This window comes from Notechis scutatus, chromosome 3 (genome assembly GCF_049901735.1).
Source record: "Notechis scutatus isolate UNSWTSFEM ecotype Mainland chromosome 3, rNotScu1.2, whole genome shotgun sequence".
Classification (NCBI taxonomy): Eukaryota; Metazoa; Chordata; class Lepidosauria; order Squamata; family Elapidae; genus Notechis; species Notechis scutatus.
The window spans coordinates 71,010,842-71,035,652 of NC_142011.1; the positions used below are offsets into that span (position 1 = coordinate 71,010,842).

The following is a 24,811-nucleotide window of genomic DNA, read 5'->3' on the forward strand; positions in this document are numbered from 1 at the left end:
CAACCATGGCAAGAAAAGTCATAAAATGGGGCAAAACTCAGTAACTGTTTCGCTTAGCAACAGAAGTTTGGGGCTCAATTGCTGAGGGCTACTTGTACTCAGGCCACTGGCATTCCTTTCACCAATTCTTTGAAGCACTGAGTATGAAATTGTGCCTCCAGGATTATTGCAATTGATCTGGCTTTAAACCAAAGACACCCCCCCAGCACACCCACAGACAGAGACAGCCTCTTATATGCCAATTCCACCTGCCCCGCGGTTTGCCCTAGTCATCATTTTTTTTGGCTTCAGTTTCAGGGTTCTGATCTATCAGAAATCACATTGATTGACAGGAACCAGAGCAGTGGTGGGATTCAAAAATTTTTTACTACCAGTTCTGTGGCCGTGGTTTGGTGGGTGTGGCAGGGGAAGGATACTGTAAAATCTCCACTCAGAGGTGGTATTTGCCGGCTCTCCGAACTACTCAATGTTTCTGCTACTGGTTCTCCAGAACTGGTCAGAACCTGCTGAATACCACCACGACCAGAGGCCCCCCCAATCAAAGTGCCTTCCACGAGAGGCTTTCTTGTAGCAGGAAGTTGTTATGCAGGGATGTGCATTTTGAACATGTCAGGATCCTGTGCATGAGCCACCCGTTGACTAATCTAAAACAGTCAGCCACTAATTATAGCAAACAGTGAAAACATTTTAAAAGCAAAAGCAGCTGTGTTAACCACAAGACAATCTGAAATCCTTAAAGGCTATACCTATTAAGCCGTCTGAAAGCTTGCACAACAATAGGCCAGCTTTTGAGTTTGAGTTGTTCACAAGATGACTACAAATCCAGTGGAGAAAAAAAAAAGGGGGGAGCCAATATTTAAGGTATGTTTATACTGTTGGATGTATGTGTACAGACAGAGACAGGCAGACATATAGTTTTCCATGTTGTCATCTTGAAATGGTATGTAAAGAGCTAACGAAATGAGTAATTGGCAACCAATACATTGAAAATGATTCATATTAACATACTACAGGGGTCCCCAAACTTGGCAACTTTAAGACTTGTGGACTTTCTGGGAGTTGAAGTCCACAAGTTTTAAAGTTGCCAAGTTTGGAGACCTCTGCATTAAAGACATAAAAGGGTGCAACTTTAATCCATAATGCAACATTCTGCAATTCCTAGCTTAGCAACCACAATTAGGACTGGCAACTCAGTCAATAAGCAAAGCAGGCCACTAAGTGACACTGTGACTGTAAGTCCAGTCTTAATTTAGCTTTCCTTTGCTTTACAGACCTGTGAAGGTCATAAATGTGAGGATTGGTCATCATCCCTTTTGCACCACCCCGTTGTAACACCAAATGGTTGCTAAATGAGGTAGTTGCTAAATGAGGACTACCTGTATTTGCACAGGGAGAGGCATGAGTGAAGAGATATGGGGTTTGGGGGAAGGGGGTGCACAAGCAAGGGTGGGATTCCAATTTTTTAACAACTGGTTCTATGGCCGTGGCTTAGGTGGTGGGACATGGCTTGGTGGTCATGTTATTGGCTGGATGTGGCCAACTCAATATCACTCACATCGAGACACACATCTCCTCTCCTGGCCTCTCATGACTGTGGGAATGCTGCAACAGTCGTAAGTGTGAAAAATAGTCATAAGTCACTTTTTTCAGTGCCATTGTAACTTTGAATGGTCACTCCACACAAGCAAAGTATCAGCAAAGGAGGGGGAAAAACTCCAGAGAAGTTCCTGAGACAGGAAGTCTAGTCCTGCCAAGAATGTAATAAGGGTTAACGGAGAGGCAGTTTCTGTAAGCAACACCAGAATGTTTCCTTCCTGACTTCCTTACAGGATTAGGCCAATAATTTCTTCTAACAACCGGTTCTCTGAACTGCTTAGAATGTTAACAACTGGTTCTGCAAATAGGTGCGAACTGGTAGAATCCCACCCCTGTGCACAAGGACAGGAAAGTAGAGACTTCACAGGTTTCCAGGCAGTGTTCCAGAGACTTTCCAGCCCCGTAAAACTCAATTTGAGTGATAGCACATGCAGCAAGACAGCTTCAGATTATTTTAATGACTTTTCAGGTCCATAATGTGCAACTGGTCAGCATTAGGGTTCCAACCTGCTTTGGGTGTTATAAAGGTAGTCCTCAACTTACAATCGAGCCTAACGTTTCTGTTGCTAAGCGAGACGTTAGTTAAGTGAGTTTTGCCCCATTTTACAACCTTTTTTGCTGCAATTGTTAAATTAATGACCCTGTTGTTAAGTGAATCAGGCCTCCCCATTGACTTTGTTTGTCAGGAGGTCGCAAAAGGGGGAATCATGTGACCTTGGGACACGGCAACTGTCATCAATAGGAACCAGAATCTGAATTTTAATCACATGACCATGAGGATGCTGCAACAGGCAGAGGTGTGATTCAGCCGGTTTAGGCTGGTTCAGACGAACCGGATGTTAAATTTACATCTGGTTTGCCGAACCAGTAGTTGAATTGATCGGCTGGCCCCACCCAGCCCCTCCCAGGAGTCTCCACACGACAAGTTTTGGATGCAGGTAAGTACAGGGTCCACGCAGAGGCAAAAAACGCCCCCCCAGAAGTTCAGGAAGTCCAGAAACTGGCCTGTTTTCAGCATCCCAAGCCCTGGGGAGGTTGTTTTCACCCTCCCAGAGGCCCAAGGGAAGCCTCCGGACTCTGGGGAAGGCAAAAAAACAGCTCTCCTGGAAGTTCCGGTAGTCCAGAAACTGGCCTGTTTCTGACTTCCAGAGGGCCTTCTGAGTCCGGAGGAGGTCGTTTTCACCCTTCCAGAGGCCTGAGAGAAGCCTCCAGACTCTGGGGAAAGCAAAAAATGGCCCTCCTGGTTCCGGTAGTCCAGAAACTGGCCTGTTTCTGGCTTCTGGAGGGCCTCCAGAGCCTGAGGGAGGCCATTTTTGCCCTCCCAGGGGTCCAAGGGAAGCCTCCAGACTCTGGGGAAGGCAAAAAAACGGCCCTCCTGGAAGTTCCGGTAGGCCATGCCTACCATGGCCACGCCCACCAGCAACCAGGCAGAGAACTAGTTGTTGGCATTTTTGAATCCCACCCCTGTTCATAAGTCCCTTTTTTCGGTGCTGTTGTAACTTTGAACAGTCATTAAATGAACAGTTGTAAGTCAAGGATTACCTGTATGCTTGAGCAGGGCATGGTAGCCAATTGTCCGTCATACAGGATCAGATGTTCCATTCAGCCCCCTAGTTGCCACCCCTTGCAGAAGTTGCAGCTTTCATAGCAAGCATCCGGGTGTCACCTTTATCAGGGATGATTCAATCCAGTTTGGGTGAATCCGTGAGTAATTCTTTTTCTTCTGAGGAAAAGGCTGAGGTTCAGCAGGTAAGGCCAGCTCATACCAGCAGCACCAGATTCAGGCTCCTTATATTTGGATTCTCCTTGCTTATTGCCTCTCTTTGGACACCCCGGCCCCACAGTCCCCCATGGAGCGTGCACAGCTATGGCTCAAAAACAAGGCTAGTTTGGTTCTTTGCTAGACAAGATCCAGGCTGGAGGTCCAGAGTTCTGGCCAAACTAGAGGCTGACTCTAGCAGGCTGGAGTTGAATTAGGATGCTCAGAGCTGGAGGAACATCATGATTGGCTAAGGCACTTAAGTTTTAATGAGAATGTGAAACTAACATAAATTAATGCAGAACTAAAAAAAACCAACAAAGCAAGTAAAAGAGACAGAAAAGTACAAGGAAAAAAAACATTATAACAGGTCATAACAGAAAACAGAAGCCCAGAAATGCATACTTTTGTTTGTTTGTTTGATTGATTGATTGATTGATTGATTTATGTCATGTTTTAGGGTATATTGGAGGTGAGGCCCTTTGAGAGTCTTTTGCAATGAAATTTCATTTTAATGTATGCCGATTAGTGTACGTTCAAAGTGACAATAAAGTTATTCTAAGTCTACATCTCTAAGTTCTAAGTCTAAAAGATAATAACATTATCTATGGTATTACTCTATGATTAAAAAAACATCACTTTTACTACTATTGATTTTTTTCCTAATCATTAAAAGCACAACTCACAACTTCCCGTTTCACACGAAGAGTCTATAAGGAGTTTCTGGTCAGTCATAAATATAGATATTGTCTTTTCTGTGATCAATGAACTTAATTTAGCCATTTCTACGAGGGCCATCATCTTCAGCAGCCATTCCTCTATTGCAGGGGTGTCAAACTCAAGGCCCGTGGGCCCATGGGGTGCTTAAATCTGGCCCATGAGGCCGCCTGGAAATATTAAAGGACTGGCCTACTGTGCCTCTGGTGGCCAAAACGGGTGGTGGAGGCTGTGTGAGCCCCCCCTCCACGGCCCATTTTCGGCCACCACGGTCTCCTGCAGCACTCTTTTGGCCAAAAACGCTATCTGTTCAAATTACAAAAATACTATTATCTTGATTTTTTTTATATAAGAATCCAGAGGTGCATCTTGTAACCAGGACATAAAATAATCACATACAAGGAGCAAGTTTGTAAGAGCTGCTCGGGCTACAAAAAGTGAATTCTGAAGACAAGGAAACTAATAGGGTTGATGGGAAGCAGCTAGAGATGGTGACTTATACTGGGAATCCACAGGACTTCATTTGCTGCAAACTTTATTACGCAAACAAGAATTTAAATTTGATGCCAACATTAAAAAAAAAAGTAAGTTCTTTCTCTGTGATTAGCTTTACCAACTCATGTGCTTGGATTAGTTTACAGTTTGCTCAGAACAATAATGCTTGATGATTCTGTGTATCTTGTCAAAGGAAACCAGAAACCCCTACTTTCTTTAACCTTCATATTCTCCTGAAAGAGGATTCTTGGCATTTCCATGTTTAAGCTGCTCCTGTTCTGTGCACATCTTGGTTGGACTCTAAATTGTTTTTAGAGAATCCTGTCCTGGTTGGGACGCTTTAGAAAAAGATGTGAAATATTCTGAATGAACCATGGGCGGATATGTCCTCCTCTTTGTGCTGGGCCCACCACCAGTATCATCTAGAAAAGTGACTGTCAGTTGTCTTCCTGGATAGGTGTTCCTATGTGTTTGTACATACAAAGTTAAAGTAATACATACAAAGGTAAAGGCATCAATGCCAACCATATTAGACACAGCAAAATGCTCTTTTAAAAATTCCATTTATTTTGAAGGGTGTTGTGACTCACCTTTAACAGAATTGTGGAAACAGCATAGTTGGTACAGTTCTTGCCTTTAGAAAACCAATACCCCTGATTCAAGGTCCATGTGAAACATTTTTTTAATTATTACTTTTTGTTCTTAACTTCCTACTTCCCCTTTTACTTTTTAAAAATAATGCACTTGCATTGCTTTGCTGACTTTCCGTTTATCTGAGATAGCATGATTTTACTCCAGCTTCTAAATCATCCATAGGTAGAAAGTTTTATCATCAGTTGTTTCTTAGCTATGAAAGGGAAGAATGTAGTGAAGTACTACAAACCCACGAGACTTTGCAGCGGAAAGTAAAAGGAAGATGGGAGGTGAAGAATGGGAAAGGAGATCACACGGAGACCTGAGAAAGCGCTGTGTCTCAAAATGTTACTTGATGAGGATTTTTCACTTGCAATATACTCCAAGGTTTGTGTTCAGAACCCTACAAGAAAGAGCATAACAAAGTATGTGAAGATTATCATCATTATCTCAAAGTCAGTTTGGTTTGGCGGAGAAGGTACCAGGCTAGAAAACTAGAGACTGTGTGAGTTCAAGTTCCACCTTAGCCATGAAAGCCAACAGGGTAACTTTGGGCCAGTCACTCTTACAACCCTGATGCGGCCCTCAATGAAATCGAGTTTGACATCCCTGCTCTATTGTGAGTAGTAATCTCGCTCTAGTTGCCATATATAAGAAAAAAGGTTCTAGCCGTTTATCCATTAATCCCAAAAGAAAAGTTTCTGGTTTCAATTGTATATTAGTCTTCAAAATCTTTTGAATCAGTATATTTATTTGCATCAAAAAGGTTTTGGCAACTTCTACTCCACAGGATAAAATCTCCCTTCCATAACAGGATTCCCACAATCACATGATCAAAATTTGGGCAGCTGGCAACTGGCATGTATTTACAACAGTTCATCTGATTGCCACCTTCCCAGTTGCAAATGGCGATCAGGGAAAGGCAACGGGGGAAGGCGAGATTCACTTAATGACTATGTGATTCTTTTAACAACTGCAGTGATTTGCTTAACAACCATGACAAAAAGGTTATAAAATTGGGCATGATTCACTTAACAATCGCTTTGCTTAGCAACCAAAATTTTGGTTCCAATTGTGATCATAAGTTGAGGGCTACCAGTATATTATTATTTTTCTTTTCTGCACCTTCTATTTTTATTTTTATTCTTTATTTTTTTTTTATTTTTTTTTTATTTTTTTTTATTTATTTTTTTTAAAAAACAAGTTTTATTAAAAGTTTCAACAACAAACAAATCATTACATATTAAATCTTTCCGTCTTTCTACAATAATTTCCCCAATATTCTCATAAAACACAAACAAACACAAACAAACATAAAAAAATCTTTTAGTAAAGTACCTTGGCCCCAGTTACCTCTCTTTGCATGGGCTAAAATAATAGCGCATATCACTCTTCACAATTCTATCTTATTTAATCCATCTTAATTAAATCATTAAATTTGTATCTTTTGCCCATTCATTATCCCTCTATCTCTTCTTATAATAAAAAGAATTTCTCCTGAAATCACTAATCAGAGTATGATGCCTTTCTATCCTCCCCTAAGTTAGTAAAATTAAAATTCAACATAACAAATACCCAATTTGGTTCTGCTTGGTACATTCTATCCACCAAAAATGTTTAAATACATTGTATCCTCCTTTTCTTCGATATTTTATTACATTTCAAAAATCAATCATTATTAAATCAATCATTATTAAAAACTTCAACATTTCAATTTTAAACTTCAGCATTTTAATTTCTTATTAAATCTTAAACCATTCTAATTTACTATTTCAAATATAAATGTTACAATACCATCTTCTGTACCTTAGCAGAATCTTTCTTACAGAAATTTATATTTCATCCTTTGTCTCTAAAAAAAATCCCTCTTCTCCCATCCAATTTTAAAGCTTTGAGGCTTTTCTCCGCCTTTCCCCTTTCTTTCTTCCCCCACCAAATCTTCCTACCCCCCTTCTTCTTCTAACCTCTGCCTTGCTGGGATCCCTTCTCTGTTGTGTTCCCTTTTTCTCTTGTTTGTTATCATTATATTTATTTTGCATCATATTTTTCTCTTTCTCAAATATTTTTTTAAATCTTAAGTCCTTCATTTTCCTTGCTCTCTTCCTTCCTTCTTCCTTAGATAAGTTTTGGGATTCAGTGAAGATGGCGTCTTCGTCTCTTCCTTGTTGTTCTTCTTCCGTTTCCATCTGTTCCATTGTCTGTTGATAATTGACCAGCGCCATTTCTAGAAATAGAAAAGCTTTTTCCATGCCATCTTTGCAGGCTGCTTTTGTTTGCTCATATTCATCCCTCAGGTCTTCAAAAAGGAAAGCCATTATAAATAAATCTTTTCTTTTCTTTATTCCTCTTCCTTCTTACACCAACCAAATATTCCGAGAGAAAGATTTTTATTCATTTTTAGTTTGTATTAGTTTTTATACTGTTTTTATTACTTACTATTAAAAAAAAAACCACGTAAAAACTCAGGAAGGCTCGGCGATTTATCCCAGTTTCTGCTTCTTTCCTGCAGGCCTGAACTCAAAGCAAACAGAGAGGAAATTCACCACACGCGATGCCTCGCCATTATCTTCTGGGGTCTGTCACATAATTACAGGGGTGTCAAACTGGCGATTTCTGGGCTGGATGTGTCGCGCACAGGCCACACCCACCCCAGCTCCACGAAGGGGGAAAATGTCGCAAAATGTCACAACGGCAACATGATGCCGCACATTTGACACCTGTGACATAATAGAACTGTCTTTCCACTACCTGGTTTTGTAATTTAAGTTTCCTTTTTTCATGCGCCAATTTTATATTTAAAGAAATGAAACTCTTTGCAGTAGTCCTGTACAAATAAAGCAAGAAATGCAGCATATGTGTTGTGCTGATGACTGGCAGCTTGTATTTCTGTCTTTTATTTTGCTGAGACAGAAATAAGTTACTTCACCCTTCAGGAGAAAAATCTGCTCTCAATGTCCTTTCTTCCTTGGACGTTCACCGATAATAGAAAACGCTGACTCATATTGTGGAATTTATAGAGAACTTTGTATCCTGATGCAATGTATATCATAAGCTGGATCTACCTGGAATGCCAGTTGAGTCAATATCCAGAGCTAAATCTATCGGTAGAAAAGGGCTCTTTGCAAATGTTTTGGGGTTTGCTTGGTTTAGTTGTCATATGTTCACACTTACTTCAGTTGGTGAAGGGATAAGGGGTTAAGAAAAAACCCACAAAGATAACAAATCTATTCCTCCTAAGAAAACTGCACATAACATTTAAAGACTGGGTTCAAGCCATGATTTACACAATTCACACATTGTGCTAAGTTCACACATTGTGCTAAGTTAGAGGCTGGCAACCTTTGGGGCTGCCTTGAACTTTTGGAGCAGACAAACCAATGGTGGGATTCAAATTTTCTTAATACCAGTTATGTGGGCGTGGCTTGGTAGGTGTGGCTTGGTGGCTGTAGCAGGGGAAGGATACTGTAAAATCTCCATTTTCTCCCCACTCCTCGGGGAAGGTTACACAAAAATCTCCATTTCATCCCCACCCTACTAACCTGCTTTCCAGCTCCGTTCTCCTGTGCAGGGCAACAAATGAAGACCCAGCCGATCAGCAGGGACTTGGGAGGCAGAGAATAGATGGGGGTGGGGCCAGTCAGGGATGGTATTTGCCAGTTCTCCGAACTACTCAAAATTTCCGCTACTGGTTCTCCAGAACTGGTCAGAACCTGCTGAATATCACCTCTGAGGCAGACAGACACAATTGAATAGGGCAACATCACATATTTGGTAAATTTATGTGAGAAACTTAAGAAAGTCTTTATATACATATTTCAAACTCTGATACAATTATGCATTTTAAAGCTTCCACCACAATTTTAATTTCTTTGCCACCTAAACTTACAAAAGAACTGTGCAGATGGTTTTTGCCATTCAAAGTCAGAGTGAACTCTGAGGATCCTGAAAATGGAAAGGCACAGGATGGCACTCAGGCTGTTTAATTGCCAATCCCTTCTTTAGGATACAAAGGCTGGTTTCCAACCACAATGTTTGCATCACACAACACTCCAAAGCAAACCAAGCCACAGCACAATGGATTCGGAATGTGTGAACTTAAGCAAAATGCAGGTAGTCCTCAACTTACAACCACAATTGAGCCCAACAGTTGTTAAATGAGACAGCTGTTGTTAAATGAGACACTTGTTAAATGAGTTTTGCCCAATTTTATGATCTTTCCTGCCATAGTTGTTAAGTGAATCACTGCAGTTGATAAGTTAGTAACATGTCTGTCAAGGGGATCTGGCTTCCCCATTGATTTTGCTTGTCAAAAAGTTGCAAAGGGGGAAATCACATGACCCTGGGACACAGCAACGGTCATAAGTATGAACCGGTCGCCAAGCATCTGAATTTTGATCACATGACCATGGGGCTGCTACAAAGGTCATAACTGTGAAAAAGGGTCATAAGTCACTTTTTTCAGCGCCATTGTAACTTTGAACGGTCACTAAACAAACTGTTGTAAGTCAAGGACTAGTTGTGTGCCTTCGCACACTTTTAAGGTTAAGCTCTTGGAGATCTAAAAACTGGACTGAAATGTAATCTATTTTCCCCTTCATTGAAAAACTGCACGAATCCAGATTTGCAAGTGGCTAATATTGCTCTGTCTATATCTCCAGCAGCCTTTTTTCAATGTGCGAAAATGGACCTTGCTTTTCAAGACAGCCTTGGTGACATCAACAGCTCTATGGCTTCTCCCTTCCTGTTGCAACACAAGTACAAAGTTTCTCATCATAGCTTTCGCCTGAGCCTTTACATCAATTTACGAGAATACTAGAAATTCAGGATGTGACTGCGTAAAAAAAAAAAATCCACCCAAAGTGGTGCTAAAAGACATCTGAGCCATTCTCAAAAGTAGGTCTCTCAAATTTGGGCTGCAAAAATAATCTGGTCAACCAGGATCAGGAGATTCTTAAAAAAATAATTCCTACCTGGTGATCATCTGGAGTTTTGCAGACCCAGTTCTGCTAGACTTACCAAAGAGTAAATTATTGGAATTTGGGATCAGTTGGCCAGGGCACACTTAGAGTTGGGAAAACTTAGCAAAGAGATCTGTCTTGTCTCTCTATCATCTTACTTCTTTTTGTAACGTTGGTGTTTATCCTTGTTTCAATAAGGAAAGCCTTGAAGTGAGCATGGATGGGCCTCTCAATAATTATAGCTTACAGAAGGAGCAGGAAATCAAGAAACAAAGTCTTTCCTTTTTATGTTTTCTCAACTTTTCCCTTCTTTATTCTCACCACTAAAAGAAGAAAGATGGAACTGCTGCATGGTACAGCATCTTTTGATAGGTAATATTAGAATTCTTCTCTCTGGAAGCACCCATATACCGGTACTTAAAACCCTTTGACATATCCAAAGGCTCATACAAAAATTATTCAGATGTAGGAAATCTGCTGGCAACATTTTCTGAGTGATTTTTTCCCCCCAGGAATGAATCTGTCTTTGGTAACTCTCATAAAAAGGAGTTTTCATGCCATATTCCTTCTTGTACATCCAAAGATGTGAGCCTACAGACAAAGCAGTAGACTGCAGCAATTTGGAAATAAGCCTGTAAGCATCTTCAATACTGCTGTCCACAAAAACGGGGAAACTCTACATGCACTATGTGGTGTTCTTGTCCAGCTGATGAATGGAAGGCTGTAACAAACAATACTACCCATGTGATCTATTTACTTGTTTGGTTAGTTACACAAAGTCACTGAAGTTGTTGTAATAGGGGGAAATTGCCATGACACCAACCTTCTGCTCATAACTGAATGGAACAAAGAATGATAAAATACTAAGATGCCATCATAACAAAAACTCTTAAGGGAGGAGGTTTCTACCAATGGAAGAACACTTTTCCGAAGCTCTATGGAGCTCCAGCATTTCACGTGGGAACCTAGACTTGCAATAATGGTTGAGGACTGGGCCCAAGATGGACATAAAACCAGACACATTAAGGTACAGTGCACGAGAACACTGTTTTCGGAGGAGCATAAAAATTATTCCTTTAAGTCTCTTAATCTTAGCTGAGACTACAGTAACGAAAACAAATGAATATATTTTATCTATTTTCTTCTTCTTCTGGGGATATTAAGTTTGTAACTGAGGGTTGTAGCTCCTTCAGGTAAATACAATACTTGTGAAAGAAAGGATTCCAGCTAGTTATCTATAAATGGGTCCACTTTTAGTAAAGCATTCTTTTAAGTATTGAAAAATATGGCTGTTGACGCTTAGAAAGAAATTCCATATTGGAGATGGTATCCTCTCAAAAAGTATTTAATATCAACTTTTCAGGGAACATATCCCCCAAAAGGCAATGAATAGAGTTCAGGGTTAGTCCATCTGAAATCCCAGGGGCCCCTTCTATGTAGCTATGTATCAGCATTTGCCCACTCTTGGTTTAAATGCTGGTTCAGACAAATTAAAAATTCTGGTCATTATACACATGCACTTGAAATACTAGACAAAATATATCTTGCGATCACTGCCATCTGAAATCTGATTTTTTTAAAAAATAATTGATAATGTTCCTTCAGTGAAATCAAGTCTAAACATACCCTAGAAAATCAACTACCAACCAAAGCATATTTGCACAAATTTGTCACATTCATTGATGGGTTATGCAGGATTGCTCCCTGCTATCTCTAATTTGAAAATTAAATAGTAGTCAGAAGTAGTCCAATACCATACAGCATTTTCTAAATTGAGAAATAAAGGGGCATTAAAAGATGGAAGTAGCCTTATATTGTAATTTGTTTGCTTACATGGTTTCTAGTTTGTCCTTTAATATTAAACTTCTATAGAATTTTTAAAAATGATAAAATTCCTCCAAGTTTAAAAATCCCTGAAATTGTACCATACAACTTATTTGTGTTATAAAGTTTTGACAACAAAAACAAAAACTGAATCTACTAACTATTCTTATATTCCAATATCTGTTTTTCTCTATTTTTAAGAAAAAACCTCTATATATAATTCAATCATAATTCCTCATTAATTTTTAGGAGCATATTACCTACTCCTTTTTAAAGATAGGGCTGTTTGATTACTATATTCTTTTTAATCCATACCTTTAATGAGGTTTTAATATAGTCACATGGGCCCCCACTGCAATAGCTCTCAGCTTTAACAATCACCAATATTCTTCTGTTCTCAAACTTGTTCTGAATTTTCATATGCTCTCTTTCCTTGCTTCTCTTTAACCAGGATTCTTAGAAGAAGCAGAACATTTGGTATCTGCCAATGCAATTATAAAACTGGAAAATACAATGGAGACACCAGATGAGGTCCAAAAGGAAAGGAATAGATTTCATTAGAACACATTTCTTCAAATGCTGAATCATATGGATGATGCTCCTACCGTGTTTCTCATATAATAAGGCCGGGTCTTATTTTTTTTTGAGCCCGAAAAATGGCTAGGTCGTCTTTTCGGGGTGACAATTCCCCCTTGCATCTACAGGCGGGCGGGTGGCAACAGCTTGGATGTTGACCTCGGCGTTGGTGGGGCACTTCGTATTGGGGTCAACGCAGGCAGCACCATATCCAGGTGTGCAACAAAAGTACTTCCTAACGGCAAGCCCCCCACCATTCCCCCATTTTGCATGTTTTAATATAGGCCTTAATTTGGGGGGAGGGTCTTAATTTCATTTCATGCCTATAAAACATGCTGGGACTTCCTATTGGGGGAGGCCATATTGTTGGAGAAACAGGGTATTTCACTAGATAAATATACAGAAGCACATTTTTTTTAAAAAAAGTGAAATTGATGCATCAGATTTCTGTAATAATTCAGACAAAACTGTATATGTTTACTTAGAAGTAAATTTCATTGTACAGGATTTACTTGTGAATAAACTTGTGTAAGGTTACAGTCTTCATTTGAAGTTCTGGGCAGAGCTGTCTAGTGGAGAAAGTTCCACTGAATGTATGAGTCATACTTTTGAAGAAGTCTATCTGGCTATGGAGTGTAAAGATGTGAATATGTAACAGATACACAGAACAGACAGAATAAGAGTTGGAAGGGACCTCGGGAGGTCTTCCAGTCCAATCCTCTGCTCAGGCAGGAAATCCTATACCATTTCAGACAAATGGTTGCCCAGTTGCTTGTTAAAAACTTCCAGTGTCGGAGCATTCACAATTTCTGAAGGCAAGTTTAGATTATATTTGGGAGTAGTTTATGTAATTTAGATTATATTTGGGAACACACTTAAATGATTGAACACGTACAATTTTGACAAAAAACAGACAGGCTCGAACGAGATATAGCTTTTTAAGACATTCAAGAAATTCTCAAGATATGCCTGCTGGTACATCCAAGAAAGAAATCAAAATACTCCAGAAGATGTGAGCATAAGCGATGATTTTTTTCCTGTTGAATGTTGACATGGAGGGAAAAATGGAATGGGAGAAGAGTTTGCTTTAAGTCCTAACACCTTCTAGGAAGGATCTTACATCTTTTGGAATCAGTGAACATACATCGAATATTGAAAGCATATAATGGGTCTGCTATAAGCCCAGGGCTGCAGCCTGCAGCCATAGTTCTTGCATATTAATTATCTTACATATGACCTAGCAATATTGTTAGAAATACATTTATGCTTCAGATTGATTTGTTTTGCAGTAAGCGGTCTCCTATTAACTTTCCTTTGAAAATCTGGTAAACAATGTTTGATAGGCAATAGCCAACCTAGCACCTGATATGCTTTTGCATATATAGCAACCCAGAACTTTTGTTCTTTACCCATCAGAAGTTACCAGAGTTGGAGAGCCAAGGATTCCCATAAGTTTGCACTCCCTTTGACTTCATACAGGGACAACTATGGTAGATGTACCATGCAGAGGGAATCATATAGACTATATTTGAGATACAGACCAAGCTGTGAGAAGTAACTAGGTATGGAGGTAGCGTCCATTAAAATCCATGTGGCAGTCATAGCTGTGCAAACCAAGCCTTGCTCCTTTTGTATGTGTATGCCTTCAAAGCGGAGGGACTTTGATTATTCGCCATTTTGACTTTGTTTATTCCCCAGTCAGATATCCCACCAGAGGTAGCTCCAAGCCTCTTATTACATGAGGATTCCCACTCGTATGAGGGAAATAACCGCAGCAAAAGGGGTGCTACTCTTTTGCCTTGCACAATTTTCACAACCTCAATTGATTGCAATTTTTACTCATTTATTAAATTGTTATGTCACCCATTTCACCAATACAGCAACTCTGGGCAGCTCACAATACCATAAAATACCACAAAAAGTACAAAAGGTAATGCAAGGCAATTAAAATTTATCCCCCAAATTCTGTGAGAAAAGTGCTAAAAAATGAAATCATCCCACCTTCCAACCTTTGTTTTAGCTGTGCACATGATGGTTGTACCTAATATTGGGAAATACTGCATGGATGTAGTATTGGGGGGAGGGGGAGGGAAAGGGAGAGAAAGGGAGGGAGGGAGGGAAAAGAGAGAGAGAGGGAGAGAGAGAGAGAGAGAGAGAGAGAGAGAGAGATCTCAAAACATACACTGCAGAATTCACTTTGTTTGCCCATGCAGAATTCTTTTTTTTTTTTCAAAACAAGGTTAGTTATAAAGAAACAGGAAGCCCAGAAACATGTTCTTTATAGGTTATTCTCTGAATGGGGGCTTCTTCATTGTTGTTTTGGATTATGAAATAAACTTCTCTCTGCCATTGATCTAAACCAATAAATTTGCAAAGAATATGCTTTTTTGTTATGAAACCTAAAATATGTAATTCTGTCCTTGTCTCATAAAAGCAGATGAAAAATCTCAATTAATTTGCAAGCTATTTGGTTGATGTACATTCATACAGCAGATCTCCACCAGCTCCTAGCCGACATTTATTTGACACAGACCATTTCCTTCCTTTCTCCAGTCCAGAAGTGATGGGTTGTCATAATTGTTTTTCTTTGTTCAGCTCTACACTGTGACTCTAGACAACTGTTATCTATACTAATTAACTTCCATGTAACTGAATAACACATTCAGTACACAATTTATACTAAATTAACAGTACGCTGGCTTTCTATTCTGCTTCAAAAGTAGTTATTCTCCTTTCCATTCTATATGATACCCCCCCAAATATGTCAAAAATATCAATATTTGTTTCACAGGATAAGGTACTCTGGCCTAAACAGAAATTGCTAATTACAGCCAGATAATCATTAGATCCACTTATCCTATGTTTAGACCCTGATAGTGTTCTTATTTGTATGATGTGAGTGACATTATTTAACTACTGTCAACCAGCTTTCCCTTTAGTGATGCACTAAAAGTGTGATGAAACTGCAGTTTCCAGAAATCCTAAGAAGCTTGGCCTTCACTGGGAATTTTTGGAGTTGCGTAACACATTTTCAGAGTCCCTGCTGAAATCTGATGCATGCAACAACAGAGTGGACATACTATACCAAACCAGCAACAAACAAGGATGTGAATGTAATTTATTGGCTTTTGGTTGGTGGGTTATGTGAACTTAGCTACTCTGCTTTGGAAATCATAGCTCGCACAAAAAATTATGGTGACGCAAATTATAACTTGGTGTCATGTACGCAAAAACAACCAACATCCAACAACTGAAAGTATGCATTGATTGAGTTCACAAGGCCACACTTAGTTATTATATTGGAAGTAATTTAAAAATTGAGACTGCAGTACATAGCTCTGGATGACAAACTTTTACACCTACAAGTCATTGCTTGATACTGTTCTCATACATGAGGAATGCACATGCATAAAACAAAAACCCAATTAATATGGCATGATTGGACCCACACTTTCTCTTCAGAACTCTTGTCCTTGGATTCAACTTGCCAGAGTCATAAAGGTGACTTATTTATATAAATAAAGATATTTGAAATTTTAAAAAGTGGTTGTTAGTTTGATTGGGGACTCAGTAGCTTTAGTCTCTTGAAAGAGTGAGGGAAAAATATAATAAGGAAACAATAACATATATTATTGAGTTTGAACATGCTAGTCTAAAATGTGGGTGACTTTCTGGTTCAGTATAGATAAAACCATAGGCAATTAGTAAGGATCCAGCAAGAATTATTTAACTGTGAAACTGACACATCACACAAGCACAGCCACTGTAACTATAAAAAATTGGGTAATCCATGGCAAAGCACTACACTATTCTGCCACTGATCCAGGCACGCCTCCAGATAATGTCTAATGTCCTTGCCCAAAAGGGATTCTTTTGAGGCATGCCTGGGTCAAGGACAGAACAGATCATTAACTCCCCCAAATTAAAATAATAGTTTTCTTCAACGGGTTTAAGATTCACAGCTAGCCTATAGGTAGACTATGAAGCAAGTTGCTTCAGATATTAAATAGTTGTCTTCTAAGCTTCCAGAAGGTCTCAGAGGCACAGAAATGCCACATCAGTTTAAAGACGTGGAGAAACTTCATTCTGGCTGCCATTAAAAGATTGCAGAATCAGCAGCACTGGCCTTATACACTGGCCTTATAGCACTGGCCTTATGAAAAAATCCAATCAGGTTTCCTAAGGTCTGATTCCTAGTAGTGTTTCTAACACAGCCTTGAGATATGCAAATGGTCTAATGACAATCAGAGTGCAAATCTGGCAAGCTATTTTATTAGCTTGGCTGAGGCTTTATCTGGCTCCAACCGGACTGCTTTCCTTTCTAAGATCTGACAATCCTAGGCTGCAATAGTGGAATACCATTATGAGCATGTTGACATCATTTGGTCTCTCTCCAGGATATGAGCTATTTTCAGGGTTTGGTATTGCCAAAAAGGTAAACAAGCAGTGACTGGCAAAACAATTAAAGCCATTTTTTTACTAGTTGCCAAAGACTGAGAATCATTTACTCGGTTGCCACAAATTTTGCTTTTTTTCTCAGCTGGAACCTGGCGTGCTACTGTATTTGCCATAAGACTAGATATTTAATTATGTAGTCTAGGATACTGCAATTGGCCTTTATTAACTTTATTATGTGCAATGTTTTTGTTCTGACCTAAGATTATATTAATGTTGTTTTTGTTTTGGTCACTGGCTTTAATAACCTTGGCATGTGTGCTATCTAATCCATGATGTCTTTAGGAGCTGAATAGCCAGGGCAACAATAAACAAAATAAACCGCAACAAGAAGTGGCATCTTTAATTCAGTGGGTGTGTTTGAACATGACAACTGAACAAGGGAGCCTGAGCTCACTCAACAGCCCAGGTTCACACAGCCCAATGAATCACAGGTAAACCGCAAGGGCTGGAGTTGGCACAACCCACGAGACCAAAACATGGTTGGCTAGTTTGTGGTTGGGTAGGTCTTAAGCCACTAAGTAAAAACACTCAGGTTGAGTTCTGCTTTGCACCTGGTGTTTCCACAAACCCGGTCCTATACCAGGAGACCCCTGCCTCTCTGCCTTCCAGAACTTTTTGACTTCCATCCCCGGCATTAACCAAGTCCAATCCTGGTTAGTTCCCGAGTCCAAGCAAAAGCAGCCAGCTGTTGTTGCCAGCTGTTTCGCCTAGTGCCCGAGGGATTCCACCATTAGGCAGATAGCCCAGCAGCATCACCCACCCCCAAGGGAGATCGGCTTCCCCTCTGACATTGATAGCTTGCTTGCTTACTACCAATTATTTATTGTAAACGATGATCTGCAGAACATCTGGTTGCAAAGAGAAGCTTACCGTCAATCCCTCCCCTTCGATCGCTCCCCCCTCCCCGCCTCCTCCACCTTTCAAAACAAAGCGGGGAGGGGGGAATGCGCACCAACAGGAAAAACAGCTGAAGCAGACAGGCGGAAAGGAGGAGGGGGAACCAGCCGCCCGCCGCTCTCCCACACCAAGCGCCGCCCCTCGCAACCGCAACGCCCAATCAGCATTAAGCGAAGGCAGAGAAAGTTACTGACAGCGCTCTGCCTTTCTCTCGACTGGAAATCGCGGGCGGGTGGGAAGGGGGAGCGGGGGGGGGGTCAAAGCGGAGGGGCACGCGCTACCGTCTTATTTGCATGGCCCAATAAAGCGGCGGTATGCAAATGAGACGCCAGACGGTTGGCTCGGGGTTGGCAGGATAACTCCGGCCCAAGGGATCCTTTGTCTCTCATTCCAGCTGGGCAGTGGAGAGCAGCCGAGGCCGGCCGGCGCTGCGAGCACTAAGATCGAGAGCGGCGCACCGGCTGCAAACGGCGTCGGGCGAAGGAGACTCGGGCAAAAGTGCAAAGAGCCGTGCGGCACACAAGTACAAGGAGAGCGGCCGCCGCTGCCGCCGCCGCCGAGGATTGGCTTGCTTGGAGAGAGACAGGTCCGCCGGTTTGCGGGAAAGCAGTCGGAGAAAGAGGCACCCTCCAGGACGTCTAGAAGGCGAGAGGAGGAGGAGGAGGAGGAGGAACGGGGCAGAACGCCCGATCCCCGCGACCTCTTCCCGTCTCTCTCTGCTGGGACTTGCAGCTGCAACATGACCCTGGAAGACCTGGCTGGGGAGCATCAGGCTTTTGGAAGGTACGGGATGAGGAGGAGGAGGAGGAGCGGGCGCCGTTTGACCGTCCCGAAAGGGACGGCTGGTCGCCTGCAAGAAGGCATTCAGTTGCACGGTGGGAAATCGGGGCGGCGGGGGTGGGGGGTGGGTGGAAAGCAGCGCGGAAGCTGCAGCGGAGATCTCCCCGCTCCCGTCACTCCGCCGGCCGGCGACCGCGGCTGCCACCTCACAGCTGGGCAGGGGAGGGGAGGGGACGGGCGCCGGTCAGGCGCGGTGCGGACGCTTGAAGGCGATCTGGGAAGAGGCCGTTGCGGGGAAAGGGAGATTTGCGCCTGTGTGGGAAATAGAAACGAGGGGAGGCAGCGTTTTTTTTGGCCGTTCGTGTGTGAAGAGGGCGGCGTGGCCTTTTCTGACAGGACACAGGAATAAGGCGAACAAGCTTAGACCGTGCTCGCTCCCATAGGCAGAAATGATCCCCCCTCCCGGGATCTCTCCCCCCCCCGGTGCTTTAGGAGCTGGTCGGTTCCACTTGAGGGGACTTTTCTGTTCAGCGGCTGCATGTTGAGTCGCGCAGCATATAGGAGGCTGCGGGGTGAGGGGCTGGAGAGAAAGGGCCCCCTTACGTGTATGATTATGGTGATCTTCGATGACATTTTGGCTGGAGTTTGAGTTGTGAAACTTTTTGTTTTGTTTTTCCCCTCTCTCCTTCGGCTGCCAGCATGGAGAAGGTGGGGGATGCCCTGGAAGAAGTCCTGAGCAAAGCCCTGACTCAAAGAAGCATCACCGTCGGGGTGTATGAGGCTGCCAAACTACTCAATGTGTAAGTGGAGATGGAGGTGCTGGTGCCTGACAGTCTTGACTGGGAGCCACAACTACTCCCTGGTTTTCTTCATGGTGCTACTGCACTTTGGTGTCGACGGGTTGATTGATCTACCTCAGGAAACGTCAGGGCGGGGATGATCTGTCGGAAGCAAAGCTCCTGAACATTTTTTTATTTATTGGATTTGTCAATCACTTACAAGATAATAGGTATAAGTATAAACATGAGTAAGAATACAGGAAATAGGGACAATAGGACAGGGACGGTGGGCACGATGGTGCACTTATGCACGCCCCTTACAGACCTCTTAGGAATGGGGTGATGCATTATAGTCAGAAAGAAAAAAAAATCCTCAGTTTCTTGCAAAACGCAAATGCATTGATCATATTAAGCTCTGCATTTGCAGTTATTTTATTTCTCTCCCCTATTTGCCCACAGTGCAACAGTTCTAAGAGCCAAGTGACAGTTAAGCAAATGGAAACTGCTGACCAGGGGTTTTGCTTATGTGCCCTTGGCTTTGATGCTAAAATGTCACCAGATTTTGCTTTTTTTAAAAGCCCTTTTTTCACTCTAAGCTGGAATTGTGGATGCTGAGCACTTAACAAATCCAGTTCCTGTCATCTGACGTACAACTCCATATAAGACAATATCTCAGCTTCTGCTTATACCCAGACAGAATTATTTCCCATGTTTGTAATATGCTCCGTGACTTCAGTTCCTGTTTTGTCTCAGTTCCTCCTTATAAAATACACCTAGTATTGTTTGTCAGGCTGTGAATAATGCAATCTGTATTGTTTTACCCCTGCAGGGATCCAGATAATGTGGTGCTTTGCCTATTGGCAGCAGATGAGGAAGACAACCAGGATGTTGCTTTACAAATTCACTTCACTCTGATTCAAGCTTTTTGTTGTGAAAATGACATTAATATACTTCGAGTGAACAATCCAAGCCGCCTTGCAGAGCTTCTGCTTTTGGGGGCAGGTGGAGGGCTTGAACAGCCTGCAGACTTGCACTGTGTGCTAGTAACAGTAAGTTTTGTTTTTCTTAAGGGTGGTGGGAGATAAAACCTATTGGGATAGGATAATTTCTGTTGTTTATTCATGGTCTGCCACTTAATTATAATTGTAGCCAAAGTAAAAGCCTGAATTTCCAGCATTCTCACCTTTCTGCATCTGGTTCCAAGTGAGAATTTGCATGGCCTTTGTTTTAATTAGCCTTTTCCTCTGCACAAATTGTATCACAACCCTTTTCTTTGCTTATTGAGCATTTGAAAGCAAAGACCTGTACAAACATGTTTCATCCTGTTGACAACAGGATTGTACAACCCCATGAGTCACCTTCCTACAGTAACTCCCTGACTATATTTGTCTTTCCTCATTACTAATTAGCCCAGAGGTCATTATTAGATCATTCATTTGGCTGTGATTAAAAGACTGGTCACTGTTACTTAGCAGTAATTTGTTTGTGGCCTTGATATAATTTGGGGGACTGCTAAATTATTCATAACTTCAGAAGTCATACTTTAAGAAGTAGATGGTATATAATATTTAATATTGTTTTTACATCCAAGTTACAATAAGGGAATTCAGTCAATATTTCTGTAGGTCAACCCATTATTTGACATGAACTGTAAATATACTTCATACAGTTACTTGGCTGTTCATGCACAGGCAAATAATTTTTTTTGTAATTGCAAAGTATGTGCATAATGCTTAACCTGTGAATAAAATATTGAACACTTATTTTTTTATCCATACCATACTACTAACAGTTGTTTTTTAATGTACTTTTTATATTAAAGAACTCTTTTGCCTCTTTTGCTAGTTTATGGGGGGTGGGAAGAGAACTCTATTAGGGTGAACTCTTGGATATTTTAAACAAAATTTTAAATTTCCCCCCAAATTACTAAAGCAGCTGTTTTTATACAAATCAGTTGAAAGTATAATTAAACTGAACTTTCCTCCAGTAATAAATGTTGCATTGCAGTTTTATCTAGAGCATTTTGTGTCTTTTATATATAGCTCCGTTTATTGTCAGCAGCATTTTACTTTGTGCTGACAGTGAACATTGTCTGTCTCATTTTCTCTTGCAGAATCCACATGCTTCTCAATGGAAGGATCCAGCCCTAAGTCAGCTGATCTGCTTTTGCCGTGAAAGCCGCTACATGGATCAGTGGGTCCCCGTTATTAATCTGCCTGAACGGTGACTGCAGGCAAATAAAACTGAACTGAATAGAGAAAAATTGCACTGAAGTTTCAAGATACTTTAGTTATTTGCTCAGGAAGTAATTTCCCAGCCTGACATAAGGATTACAGTAATTGAGGTCAAGTCAGTGGGCTGAGGTTGAACTGCACATTGTGTGAAACTGAAGGATGTTTGACAGTACGGTTGGCCAATGATGGACTTAAAGCAGAAGCCTTGTTGAAGAAGCAATAGGAACTCCCCAGAGGAAGTTAAGACGGTTGTGAAATCAAGTGTGGCAGAGTTCCTGTCAAAAGCCACCAAGTGGGCTTAGTTGGCATTGTCAGAAAGGAAACTCCTAGGTTCTGTTTTAAATACCTTTCACTTTTGAGACCAAAAAGGGTTTGTTTACTCTAGCAACTATTCTCTTTGGTTTCAACATGCCCATTTCTTCAGTTTTTCTTCTAAGAAATATTAAATTATTTTGCGAGACCAGTGAAAGATCTATTTATGCTAGGGATTTTGTGCACCACTTGTATTAAAATGGTTGAACTGCTGCCTTTTAATGTTTGAAATTGGACTGTGTTCACTGAAATAAAACATTTAAAAAACACCAGGAAATGGTTGGTTTTTTTGCATTTTAGACTAGAGGCAACACAAAGCATTAATGTTGGTGAAACAATTCCTGCATTCAGAGAAGGCCCTAGCTTTTAATTTTTTGCACAATATTTTAGAAGTTTTGTTGTAACAGCATAAAATCTGTGAACGTGAGAATATGCTATGATTTATAATAAACGCTTCTTATAAAATAGAACAGAGGTTTTCCCCCCATACTAACAAAAATAGGCAAAAGGTGAATTACAAGGTTTTGCTGTTTGCGTTCAAAAGATGGAGCAGGTAACACAGGAAAACTTAACAAAAATAAAAATTAAAGGAAGTTTTGTGGTTCTGCAAAGGTGTTAGCATAACTTACACACCTGAAAATAACAGTAGCTATGCTACTCCTCACCCACATGCTTGCTAGTCAAACATGTACTCTCTCAAGGAATGATAAATGACACTTTTGCCCTGAATATCTGGGTAAAAAAGCAAATGAATCATCATAAGAGGAAAGATGTATGACAGCAAATGCTCTGCCCTAGTTAAGGGTCTAGAAAAACAGCTGAAGAATAGTAATTGAAACAAAAAATCCCTCACATTCTGCAAATGCCTTCTTTGTCTCATTACAAAGTATTGAAAGTGAAGTGCTCAGTGTGGACGGATTTGAAATGCCTCTAGATTGACTTGCTGTTACTCTTTAAAGACCCTTGAAGTATATTTTATATAATTGGGCATTTATTTATTATTACCCTACCTTTATAAGTAACCCAACGTGGCAAACATACCCAGTACTGGTTTCTCCTATATTCTCCACAACAACAACCTTGTGAGGTGGGTTGGACTCAAGAGAATGGTTGACCTAAAGTCATCTAGCTAGATTTCATGCCAAGGTAGGAGAAGAACTCACAATCTCCTGGTTTCTAGCCTGGTGCCTTAACCACTATATAAAATTGGCTCATTGAAAACAGAACAAATCTCATTAAAGCAATTCACAGCAATAAATACATTGGGTTAGGCATACCTGTTCTATTATGTATCCGATAAGACAGCTTGTGATAGGTCGAACGTGCTCCCATTAGCAATTTATAATGAACAGTATTCCATAATCTGTTACTTTAATAGACCAGAGACTGCCTAATGGTTGCATCAACTAACCAATATATGCCACTTGTAAGAAAATGCATTAGTCTCTTCTTTGTAGAATTCTTCATAATGGAATGTGCTTCATACATAAACAATAGTGAGGCCATGTTGTGTTTTAGGACCAGGACCAGGACCCAGCACCAGTAGCCTCTTCCATTCTAATATTTTGAAAATGTGTTGACCTCAATTTCTAAGAACAACTATGCCACAGCAGGAAATGCAGGAGTTTGAGTCCTAGGTAAAGAAACCTTGAGGCATCCAGAAGCAGCTGAATTGTTTCATTCTATTTTCAAGCTATAAGAATAGGGATTCTCACTCATAAATTGCTTAATTATTTGTCTAGCCCAGGTCCCATTGCTACACCATACAAAAAAGCTAAGCTGCATAAACTCCTGAAGTGGGTAAAAGGAAGATAATTGTGAATTAGCTTGGGATGCTGGGCGTCATTTGTAACATAATTATTCAGTAAACACAAAGCATTTCTAACAAGTCCAGAAGATAATCCACATTACAGGAAAAATAGAAAATGGGAAATAAAAGCATATCACACCTCAGTGATGAGTGGCATCAGCTAATCAGCTTTCTTAGAGAGCAAGAAATTAAAAACACCAAATATGAAGCAAATAACAAAGTGTTAATAAGAAATGAAAAGCATACTATTATTTGAAATATGACACTGTCCCTTGAAACCTCAAATAGCTGCTCTGCTGGCAATTTTAAGTCTCAGCCATACAAAATAATACCTACAATTATGGCTGACTCAGCTTTAAAAATATTTTCCACTTTCCTTTTAAAATACTTTGAAAGCAGTTATTAAATAAAATGTGTAAGTTTTTTTAAAAGTTGTTTTTGAAAAGATGAGAATAAGGAAATGCATTATTGCCTAAAAATTGTTGCTATGGGATCTTGAACCTGACTGAATGAAGTGAATGGAGACTATTCAGCAGCAAAACCAGATGGCTGAAACCAGATGGGCCAGTATCCTGTACAAAGTTAAAGATCTATGATTAACCAGAGTTTCATCAGCAATTAATGTGTATATACAGCAACAAAACTTGAAAGTAGGTTGCTAAATCATCACTTGAAACTGCTGGAACGAAAATCTGAAAAATATATCAGTGCAAACCATCTTGTGCTGCCTGCAGTACGACTCCACATAAATTAGATATTTGGGACGAAAGAAAACCTTTATTTACTGACGTCTAAGTGTGTGATGCGGTATTGATCCAGATGATTTCAAGACTGTATTCACTTGGTCATTCTTTCTCAATTTGGAACCTTTCTGCTATATTGGACTACAGCTACCATCTTGATATTAAAAGGGAACTGTCATACGACACATATATGTGACGTGAGGCTTTCAGAGGTTGCATTGCAGACAAGCAAACAAAATC

The 24,811-nt window shown here is 40.6% G+C and overlaps 1 protein-coding gene and 1 long non-coding RNA gene across 3 annotated transcripts; one reads left to right on the forward strand and one right to left on the reverse strand.

Moving 5' to 3' along the window:
* Positions 1 to 4,590: 4,590 nt before the first annotated feature.
* Positions 4,591 to 18,014, reverse strand: LOC148131235 (uncharacterized). Of its 2 annotated transcripts, XR_015748605.1 has the most exons (4): positions 17,887 to 18,014; positions 14,100 to 14,201; positions 12,298 to 12,483; positions 4,591 to 5,030 (listed from the first exon to the last, which is right to left on the reverse strand). It is a non-coding gene; the product is annotated as an uncharacterized LOC148131235 (long non-coding RNA). The 2 variants fall into 2 exon arrangements; XR_015748604.1 differs by lacking the exon at positions 14,100 to 14,201.
* A 286-nt stretch (positions 18,015 to 18,300) lies between these two features.
* GADD45A (growth arrest and DNA damage inducible alpha) lies at positions 18,301 to 22,287 on the forward strand. The gene is made up of 4 exons (XM_026665999.2): positions 18,301 to 18,696; positions 19,392 to 19,493; positions 20,302 to 20,521; positions 21,586 to 22,287. Exons 1-4 carry the CDS (start codon positions 18,653 to 18,655, stop codon positions 21,697 to 21,699), a joined length of 480 nt encoding a protein of 159 aa, XP_026521784.1. The 5' UTR covers positions 18,301 to 18,652; the 3' UTR covers positions 21,700 to 22,287.
* The last annotated feature ends 2,524 nt before the right edge of the window (positions 22,288 to 24,811 follow it).